Genomic DNA, 11,281 nt, shown 5'->3' with positions numbered 1-11,281 from the left:
CTCCCCCCCCCCCGCCAATTTTTTCTATCTTTTAATTCTACTGTTATCCAAGACTTTAATATAAATGGTTATAATAATTTTTTTAAAACTATTCCTGGATAAATGTAATAGTCTGTGAACTGTTAGAATTGTCCCGGTCTGTTGTGATGTCAGGCTTTATCTACCAGGCTTATATAAGAATGACGGATTTCAGGGAGCGTTTACATGGCCCACCCCCCTCGCCCTCCGCTCACCCTTTGGGGCCAGCCATGTAAAGGCTCCCTCTGCTGCTGCCTCCTCCTCCAGCTTCCAGCGCGGGGGCTCCCTCCCTCTGCCCACCTCCACCTCACAGCAGGGCTTCCTCCCATCTCCCCTCCCCTCTCCGCCCCCTCCCCGCAGCCTCCCCCTGCCTGCTGGCTGCTGTGACCCCTGCCTCCTCTCCCCTCCTCTCCCTGCTTCTCTTCCTTCCCTACCGCCCAGCCCTGACAATAGCTGCCACCATGACCCCCAACTTTGCCTCCTCCCACCCCGGGCCTGTGCAGCGTCCCTCCCTCTGCTGCCTCCCCCTCCCTGCTGGCTGTTGTCAGGGCCCCCTTCTCGCTCCTTCCCTCCCTTCCCGCCGCCCAGCCCCAACAACAGCTACTGCTGTAACCCCTCCCTTCACCTTCCCTTGCCCCGCTCCCCTCCCTCCCTCCCTGCCTGCCTGATGCCTCCTCCTCCCTGCTGGCTGTTCTGCGGGGCAGCAGGGATGGGTGGTGAAGGGGCACCACCACCGTAAACCTCCCCCTTTGCTCTCAAGCAGGGAGGTGTGGGGAAGCCCTGCTGCTCAGGCAGCGGGGACATGTTCGTCGCTGCCACAAACTTCCCCAGCAGTGACTCAAACTTGGACCTGCGCAGCCCGGGCTTGGGCAGCCAATTGCCGCCCGCCCTCTTGGCAGCACATGTGCAGTTGGCCAAAAGCATTACAGAAAGACAGACACATAGACGGACACACAGACAAAGCCCTTTATTATATTAGAATTATACAATGCAATGGGCTGTATGCCTGGGAAAAAGAAAATTTAAAGAATAGCGCAATATTCTCTAATACATCATATCTTTAATATAGAAGAGTTAGTGGCTCTGCAGATGAGATGCAAAGCCAAATGGGGTCTGCAAAACAAACAGGGCTAGAGTCAGATGTGTAACACCTGTTCATGCCTCTTGGCGTGCTGCTCTTTTTTCAGTTATGCCAGCACTTTACTGTTGGTTGGGATTGACGATATAGGTGTGGAGTTGATTTTCTAGGACCACCATTGACCACTACAGTATTTTGCAGTTTTCCTTAATCCTTTTTCCGAAAGGATCAAACCTTTTGCTCTTCTTCATTCGTTTATTCTTCTGCCAGTGTTTGCACTCCTTTGCTTCTTCCCACTGGCTAAGTAGAGACAGTCAAAAAGCCCCGGGGTGAATCAGTTCAATCTTCACAGGTTAGTCTAAGCTGCATAGATTGAACTGATAAGCAAGTGAACAAACATTCACTTTTGATCCCAGAAATACAGCCACACGCCTGCAGTGGCTCAGACCAGAAGCTGGGGTGGGGGGGGGTGCTAGAGCATGCCCCCCTGCTCAGCTAGAGCAGACAGCTTAGGCCAAGGCTAGCTCACCCACTGTGTTGGGGAGAGAGAGGTTGCAGGGGAAGTGCAAAGCATCCTAGGATGCTGGGGGACTGTGTGTCGATTTGAATCTGGAGGGTATCTAGGATAGAAGTTCAATAAACTGATTTAACCTAAATCAGTTAAGTCGGATACTACATCTGCCTAGGTTTATCATAAACCAGTTTCAGCAATTTTGAAAGCAGTTTATATGCACTGAATTTCTGTTGTGTTACAGATTTGAACCAGTTTCTGGTCACTTATACCAGTTTATATGCAATTTCTGTCCCTAGCCACTGGGTGCATCTATGTGTTCAATTAATTTGAAGCAATAAACTCTAGACCAGTTTGAACTGGAGTAAACTATAGGCCTGTGTGAAGCAGCAAGTATTTGATTCGGCTTCAGATTCGGCTGGTTCAGAGGGACAGTGATTTGATTCAGTGATTCGAATCATTGTCTTGATTCGATTTGGCCGATTTTGGATTTGGAGATTTGGCCACCGAATCAGGCTGAATCTCCTCTGAATCGAACGGGCAGTCTTGGCGGCAGGGGTGTGGTGGCGGTGAGTGGGGTCCCAACCCCTGCCCGCTCCCCGAGCCCCTCCCATGGCTGCCTCACCCAGCTGCAGCACCCTGGCAGATTTAAAAAAAAAAAAAGCCCCGCACTCGCCGGCTGTAGCAGTGGTGATTGGGGCTTCTGGGGGCTCATGACAGAGCCCCCCCATGCAGCATGGGGCAGTGGGGATAGGTCCCTCCTGCCTGGCACCTGTGCAGCAGCTGTTGCATCGTGCAGGTGCAGTGTGGCACAGCAGGACACCGTGGGCCTCTGTGCCCTGTCCGAAAGCTAGGGCCACTTGGGTTGAGCGCTACCGGACTCCAGATGACTGCTGGAGCCACACCCTCTGTGATGTGACAGCTGCTATGTGGATGCCAGGCAGGAGAGGGGGATCCCTGCCCTGTGCCAGGGGGGTCTCTGCCACGAGCCCCTAGAGGCCCTGATCACTGCTGCTGCAGCTGGTGAGTGTCGGGCTTTTTATTTTTATTTTTTAAGTGCCCAGATGCTGGGGCTGAGGGCTGGGGGAACCGGCAGGGGATGGGGCCGGGCGAGGTTCCCCCCCATGGTCCCCTCCTCACTCCTCCAGCCCCCCTGCCTCTTACCTATGGGCATGGAGCCCGGGTCCAGCTCCCTGTGGCTGTGAGCAGGGACCACCCAAATCTCCAAATCGATTTGGAGGCTTCTGATTCAATTCAGACCTTGTAATGGGGACCCTGATTCAATTTGGATTTGGAAATTTGGCCCCCGAATCGGGCCGAATCTCCTCCGAATTGAATCGGCTACTGAAGCTTTGCACAGCCTTAGTAAACTACTCCCAGGTGCAGCGTCTACATGTGTTTAATTGCAGTTAATTACCCTTCTGTACGATAGTACTGTCCTCAACAGTACTATCTTACAGCGGCATTAATTAGTTTACTGTGGTTTAATACTGTTGCACATGTAGACAGTGATGCTTTACTCTGAAGCTAATTGGTTTACTACGCAATTAAATGCATGTGTAGACACGGCCCCTACGTAGCAGTTTGGAGTATTTTGTTTTATCTAAATAGCAGAGAAGAGGGAGGAAGAGGGCAGTGGTATATGAGAAAATTATTTATAGTGGCAGTGAAATAGGATTTGGTAATGAAGTGACTTCTTTGAGTTAGGAATAGACAGAATTAAAAGCAAAGAAGTTTGACAGTGCAGATCTGCTACAGTCTGACCTAAGGGAAAATGAAAATTAATTACTTCTGGGCAAGCATCTATGGTGTTCTTAACCACAACGCACCAGATTCTTAGGAGGATTTCTGCTACCCACATATCAGTTGAAGGATCTTGTTCTACAAATGGAAGGGAAGTAATTGAGGGAAACCTCATATTTAGAGGAATTAAGAAATCAGAATCTGGTGAATTAGGAGGAAATATTATATGTGGAAAAAGCCTATGAAATTGAAAAGAAGCTGTAAGGCCCAACAGATAGCAGTACTTCTTTGAGTATAAATGCAGAAGTGGACAGTGTGGCTTCATAATGGACTGCTGAAATCCAAGGCTAAAGATTTCTGCTGGAAATGAAAAAGAGAGAAAAGTCAACTGTGAAAACAATGAATTAGTGAAGTCTAAAAGGAAAGAAAATAGAAAAAAAAATTGAATTAATACTAGCTCAAATTAAAAGACATATGAAGGGCTAGCAGTATAAAAGGATCAATTGAACTGAAGAAATTTTAACTTCTCCCCGTAGTAAAATAAAAGAAATACGTGTGAGAGAGTGACTGTTAACCAAGTAATTCAAAATCATTAACTAGGTTATGCTTCTGTGGGTGAGTGCTCCTTAGTATAGACAGCATTATACAATTTGAGGGTTTGGATAAAAGAGCAGTGCCTCTTATGCAGTGTTATGTTCCACTTAGCTTCAACTTTTTCTTCTTTTTATTCCATTTTAAGTTATTTAGTAAAGAAATCAAGGAGGGATCTGTTTGTAAGACTGGGGATCTATTTTGGTGTGTACCATTAGAGAAGAAAGTTGCTTAATCGTAATTGTTCTCGGAAGACGCTTATCTTCAGTTCATTATCCATCTGTCTCCACACCCTAAAGTTCTGTAGTTGCACCACTTTATTATTCAAATAAATGGGAGCAATGATGTGGGCAGAGGAACTGTTTCACTTCCCAACAAGCAAGCGGTGGTACTAGAAGCTGACATTTCATTTTAAGAGCCAGCGCAAGACGTCCCTTTTTTGAAATCCGCATTTTTAGAGCTTTTACATTTCTTTAACAAACATTTCCTACTATGATCCTCCAGGAGCAGAGACCCCAAGAGTCATGACCTGTAATGCTGGATAATGTTAGGGAGCTTTACACAATGTGTATTTCTCCCCTGGAAAAGCTTCAAACTATTTGAGAAATATTTTAATTCACTAAAGTATCCACATCATTCAGGATCCTATGTATACAAAACTCACTTCTGTAATCGATATATAGCATACCTGCATGAAAAATAGCCAGGCGTATATTTTGTGTCTCTTGCTTTGATGTGGAATGGATAAAGAACCATTAAGTTGCTGCAGGTAAGCATGTAAAAGGACTAGTGGCGTATCAAGTCCAACTACCTTTAAGCCAGTTTCTATAGTATATTTTCTTCTTGTGTTCTATAAATTTCTATGCCTTTTGTAGTGAAATTACATTAATTAGGAAAGTGCTCAAGATTCGTAATATAAGTCCCTGTCAGGAAGATGTCCATGACAACTTCAATTTCTATTTTCTTGATTTCAGCTCCTTACTACTGGCCTGTCCCTTGGGGAGTTCAGTCCTGATCCCATGAAGCCAGTTTGTCCCAGGGCCTTGCCATTGACTTCTGTGGAGTCAGGATTTCGTTTCGGGAATCCCACACTTCAAAAATTCCTCTCCTCAGTGTTCTCCGGTCCCCTTTGCTATATCTTAATGAACTATATGTCTTCAGCTTTAGTTATTTCTAATTAATCAATCCCTGCAGCCCTTGAGGGTTTATGTTAATCTTAACTGAGCTCCTTTCAGTTAGCAAATACCATTCTGGTAACATGGTATCAGAGTCTGATGTAGTATTTCAGCTCTCCAGCATTCATCAGAAATCGGAAATGGTACTGTTCAGATTATTGATCTATTTGGCTGATGATTGTAGAAGACATCCAATTCACAATACTCACATAATCCAGTAGTGTGAAAACAGTAAATTTTGTCCGGTTTGGGTACATGCGTTCTGTGACTTAGTCTGACAATTTTAACGTGGTTTCTAACAAGTAGTTTTTTCTGTATCCCCGTGGTAATGCTGGAATGCAATAAAGTAGAAAACCTGGATAATAAAAGGGCAATTGCATTTCTCCACCAGAAATATGTTTTTGTGACTTAAAATGTTTAATAGTCACATCCTGCTTATTACTGCCAAGCTACAGGATGCCCTTCATATTATGGATATGTTATAGCAGAAGTTATGTCTAAGTTTTTTTTTTTTCATACTTTGGGAAAGTCCCTAATCTCTCAAGCCCAGTTTTGTAATCATGGGCCTTCTCAGTTTCTAACCCAATTTCTGGATGATTTTATTAGCTAGAAATATATTGATTTTCAAATGAAATGTTTTGAATTTGTTTTGGATTTTGATATCAAGTGATTCTGAGCACATGACATTCTAATGCAGTTTATCCTTTCAAATAGATTTGCCTCCTAATGCGTGTGACAACAGGACTTTGCTCATCAGTTAGAGCATACATTTCAGAGCAGTTGTTACCTAAAATATTATCATAAGGCATAAGAAAACACACGATTTAAGTTGCCTTTCATGAACATAATTAAGAATTAATAAGCCTGTACCAGTGGCTAGTCCTCAGAATTTCCACTGTTTTGCCTTTTGTGACCTGTGTTATTAAAAGTCCATTATTTTTACAGACTTTATTAAATTGGATCTTATTAAAGCATTCTGTATTTGCATTTGGTCTTTCATAATTCATTATTATTATGACATTTACTTTTTACCATCAGATCTGAAAACATATCATAAGCTACCCTTTTCTCTTGAAAGAAATGCTAATTTCAAACAGTCCTCTAATGGAAGAGAAAAGCTTTATCAGTTTTTTCATTTATTCAAGATCGTGTTAAGAATACTAATGCTAGACTTCTGTATGCTAATATCTAAGAGCTTTTTTTGGTCAAAAGCTTAGAATTATTGTTTTTAGACTACACTGCTAAGTAAGAAACTGGAGGGGGTACTACTCCAAAAGAAAATACAGTTCTAAAGTACAGATCTTGAATGTTATGACTGATGAAAATATTTTGCTAATCTTTCATTATTAACGTGACATTATTAACTAATCATCATTATGGTTTTTATATGAGTCATAGCAATGTTATACTTCATTCATAGTACTATACCTAACTGGTTTCTGTTAAACCTACTTTGTGAGAAGTTTTTTTTATTGTGGGGGGTTTTCCTTCCTTTGTATTGTTTGCAGCACAGTTTACTAGATGATGAGCAGAAAAATGGAATTTCTTCATCAAATAAGTCACTGTCTGCCAGTTAGAATGTATTGTAATGCCTCCCATCTGGTGTATCTCCTATTTGTAAGCGTGCTTTTTGTGATTAAGTTTGGAGGGATAAAATACTCTACAATTGAATATAGCAGCCTAGTTTTTAAGCAGTAAATTGTACTCAAGTAAATGGGCACATTTCACTATTTTTTAAGGGAAGAGATGTGTATAATTTATTATCCGAACGGTTTCTTTAGGTTGCACTGGGTTTTTAAAGGCACTGCAATGTACATTTATATTGTTTTTCTGTACTTTTAGGTTTCTGACAATGTGCACTAGACACTTCGGTAGTGTTGTGGCCCAAACAATTCGAACTCAGAAGACAGATCAGTTTCCGCTTTTCCTTATTATTATGGGGAAACGATCATCTAATGAGGTGTTGAATGTAATACAAGGTATAATTCTTGATTTATATTGAGGGCATTTCTTATTTTGCGGCTGAAACTGGCAGAAGACGTCTTTACTATCAGCTCTTAGTTTCTATCTTTGCTCTTAGATTTTTTTCAAAAAATAACTTCCGTGGTGACAGATTAATATGTTACAGAAATGAAAATAACTGTCTCGCTAAATATATGTTTAATGAAACAAAATGTTTAAATAGTCATAATTGTAATAACGATCATAGTTTAGGCTTGTTCTTTTAAATAAAAATGACTAACACAAATTATTTGAGTTAAGATGTCTAACAGGGGAGCTAAACCCATTACTAGTGTTTTCAAAAGTGCTGAACTTCCTTGGATCTCACCTGTAGTTTTAAGGAGTGTTAAAACAAGCGTAGGTCTCCTGCAGGGATATTATGCAAGGGATGTTACACGAGCTTTTGGGCACAAAGTAGTCTTCCTTAGGTCTGGGTCAGAAGTGGACACAGCAGTGGTTCTCAACCTTTTTAAACTCAAGGTACACTCCGTAACTTTTGTGAATTGAGAGGCAACCCATTTTAAAAGCCAACTTATTTATGACAGTGCTTACCTCCTTGCAGAGGGGCCAGAGCCTACACTTGTCTGCTTATCTCCTCCACCTGGTTTATCTCCTCCCACCTCATGGCACTCTTCAAAGGGTCTCACAGCACCCCAGGGTGCCCCGGCACCTTGGTTGAGATTCACCGAGGTGCAGCCTAAGGTAGAACTCCATGTTGAGCCTCATGGGGAAATGGAAGTGGTCACTTAAGAAGGAAAATGGGAAGTAAATCTTTGGGATAAAGAGAGTGTAACAGAGGTAGTCACAGACCAAGTGAAAAAACAGTTGAAATAGGTATACAGTTATGTGAAGGAATGAGACCATTAAAAAGGAGAATGGCCATTTTTTCCTTTTACAAAATGGGGTTAAACAAAAGTAATTGTTCCAATTCGTATACAGTATAGGCCAGGGGTTTTCAACCTTTTTTCCTAAGTGTACCCCCAGTGGCCCCCTTTTTAATAAGTGTACCCTGGGGGCGGGGTGCATGGCCAGATGGTGAATGGGGGGAGGACGGGGATGACGAGCGGCAGCAGCGTGGCACCTGTGCAGCCCGCAAAAGGGCACTGCTGTTCTCGCCCCTACCCGGCCCTGCTCCCTTGAGGCAGCAGCGCTCCGTCCCTGCCCGCCCCCCTTTCCCCTCCTGCACATACCTCCTGGGACCTTTCAAAGTACCCCGAGGGGTACACATACCCCTGGTTGACAACCCCTGGAATAGGCTGTATCTGCTTCTTTCCCACACCTGAAAATGGGCACTTTTTTCCTGCAAACTAATCTAACATCCCTCCTGACTACGTAGCTGGGCCAATGAGAAATATTACCAAACAGATCCTGATTCTCAAGCTACTCTGATGAGGAAGGTTTGTGAGATGGGACTCTTGGACTGTCTTCAATACCTCCACAAATTAAAACGCATCAGATTAGGACTGTTATCCTTTTTATTATTTCTTTTTCCCTTTAAGTGCTTTTGTGAAGCTGTCTATATCTAGTTCTGTTCATTCTAGTTCTCTTATGGGTTTTTTGAACAGTTACTGCTGCTTTGCGTAAATAGAGAGATGTTTGTCTGGGCAGCCACTGGACACTCTCATTATCTCTTCCTTTGGCAAAGTGGACAGATGAACTGTTCCTGTTTAAAAAATCTCCAGTGCAGCTTCATTTGGCCAGAAATTTTCCTTTTTATCTGTGTGACCCTTCCCATTCAAGAGATCTGACTTCCAAATCCAAGTTTTCTGCCAAGTAGTACATAGTTTATCTCCACTGAAGACAAAAAACAGTTAAATAGATCTCTGCTTCATTAGTTCTAGTGTTTATTCCACACAAATAATTCAATAAATAATTTACTCTGCCTTATAGACTCCACTTTGACAAAGTACTTAAATGCGTATGTAACTTTAAGTCACAGTGAGTTATCCCATTTAAGTCAGTGGTACTTGTTTTCTTAAAAATTTAAATGTGCTTAATTTGTTGTATTGGAGGCATAATGAGTAATAAGAATAATTATAAAATATTCCAAATTATTCCAATTAATTGGAGTATAAATTTTATTCTTTTTAGTTTTTCCTTTCTTTTTTCTTTCTTTCTTTGTTTTCTTTTCTTTTTTCTTTTTGCTAATAGCTTTATAAACTTTAAGATGCTAATCTAACTCCCTCCTCAAATAAGTTTATAATACTATTAAAACTCTTAAGTTTTCATAAGGAGTAAATACACTGAAGAAAAAATAAGCAGCTCCTGCTAAAGACTAGTCATAACTGTAAGAAAAAAACATTTTGATTATATAAGTGGATTGCTTGTATGCATTCAAAATACTGGTTTTCCCCAGATTTCATTCTTGTACTTTCTGAAATCAGGTCATGGATAGAAGCTTAATGGTGAAGCTTGTAATTACCCTAACTAGGAAAATATTTAGATCTACCCAAAAATGTAAAGTGTGTGTGTGTGACAAAGAGAGAGAGAGAGAGTCTCAGACACCATCCTTTTCTCTCATCAGTGATGAAAATATCAGTTGAAGAAGTTAAAAGGCATAACCAGTTAGCACAAAAATAGATACTCATGTTTGGAGAACTTAAAATTTCAGCCTGCGTTTGCACTAGTCAAGATTTGCTGGTGGAACATTTTAAAACATTGAAAAACTTCAATAAAAGGCAAATTAAAAACAATCTAATGAGATATTAGCATTTTCTAATCTGCCATATTTTAAATTCTCGTTATTCCTTATGGATTAATTCTAGGATGACTTTCCATTTTTTAATAACTTTAATAATATGAAGTTCAGCTATCTTCCTTTGTTGCTAGGTAACACAACAGTGGATGAGCTAATGATGAGACTGATGGCTGCAATGGAGATCTTCAGTGCCCAGCAGCAGGAAGACATAAAGGATGAGGTGAGAGTTGAAAGTTACTACAAACACCCAATGGACTGAGGAGGATGGCAAATGCAAAGATAAACTAAAGTTTTGAAGCTGGTAAAGTTTGTTACTTTGTGTTTTAGTGTCGTCTTGTCATCACAGGAGGGAAAAATAGTCTGCTTTATCTATTTAGATCCCTGCAATTTGTTCGTATTGGATACGTCTGTCATCGTCAAGTCCCGTGTTTAGATTATAAGTAACAGGTTTTTGTTTTTTTTTTTAGTGGCATAATACTAAATTAATGTGAAATGTTAAGTATCAACTCTCTGTATTTTAAAGTCACAGATAGAAAACAAAAATCATTCGATTTGTTTATATGCGTATCTATTAAAAGAGCCAAATACTCAGTTTGAAAAGCAGTCTTAAAAATAGACTTGTGAGCTGCCATGAAACACTACTTCAGACAAAACAAAATGTAAGCGATGAATGAATTTTAGAAAAATGGTCAGTGTTTCAGTTGCATAGAAGTAGACACAAACCAAATATACAGTATGGAGATGTTTATCTGTTACTCTGTAAATTAAGAGTGACATTTTGAAGTAATGAAGTACTTAGTTAGGAATTTATAATAATAGGAGTGTTGCCATTCAAGATTATTGTTATCCTGGTATATAGACATTGATTGACAATAATTCACTAAATGCATTCTTCACATTTAAGTCTTGTGTCTCATTAGTACCAGATTTACTGATTATGTTGTATAATAATATGAAAGCACTCTATCTGCATGTGTATTTCACAGTTCATTTTTTTGTCTTCATTTATGTTCCCCATAACTAATTGGTAAAGATATTGACTTTAATTCCTTTAATTCTGAACACAAATTTTAATATGAGGGTTACAAGAAAAATCCAAGGCGTAATATAATTGAATTTTTATTGCATTTTAACTGCAAGATGTAAGGGTTTGTTTTTTTTTAATTGCCAGCATGAGAAGTTAAAAATCAGGTCACACGTAAGAGTACTAAGGAAGACTGAGGTCTAAAAACTGTACTAAACTGTTTAGTAGGTAAAATCTAGACTTTATATTATCTAAGCATGTAAGCACAAACAGTTACTATAAGCTTGCACCACAGATTTTAAAATTAGAGCATTGCCTTATGCCTTTGATTAAAATCAGACCAACAAATCGGTTTGATGGGCCTGTACTAGAGACTCCCTTTTTTCATTTAAGTAAAAAAGATTCTGTGCCTGCATGCTAATTACAACAGATGCTGAGAAAT

The 11,281-nt window shown here is 40.6% G+C and overlaps 1 protein-coding gene across 1 annotated transcript in view; it reads left to right on the top strand.

Annotated features, from left to right (window-relative positions):
• Positions 1 to 11,281, top strand: part of FAF1 (Fas associated factor 1) — a 258,161-nt gene that overhangs the window by 201,380 nt on the left and 45,500 nt on the right. Inside the window, exons 14-15 of the mRNA XM_025206090.1 lie at positions 6,959 to 7,095; positions 9,947 to 10,035. Coding sequence (XP_025061875.1) covers positions 6,959 to 7,095; positions 9,947 to 10,035 — 226 coding nt within the window. The remainder of the gene's footprint in view (positions 1 to 6,958; positions 7,096 to 9,946; positions 10,036 to 11,281) is intronic.

Source organism: Alligator sinensis, unplaced genomic scaffold, assembly GCF_000455745.1.
Source record: "Alligator sinensis unplaced genomic scaffold, ASM45574v1 scaffold256_1, whole genome shotgun sequence".
In the NCBI taxonomy this organism is placed as follows: domain Eukaryota; kingdom Metazoa; phylum Chordata; order Crocodylia; family Alligatoridae; genus Alligator; species Alligator sinensis.
The sequence above is the reverse complement of the archived record's forward strand: the minus strand, read 5'-3'. Positions and strand labels throughout refer to the sequence as shown.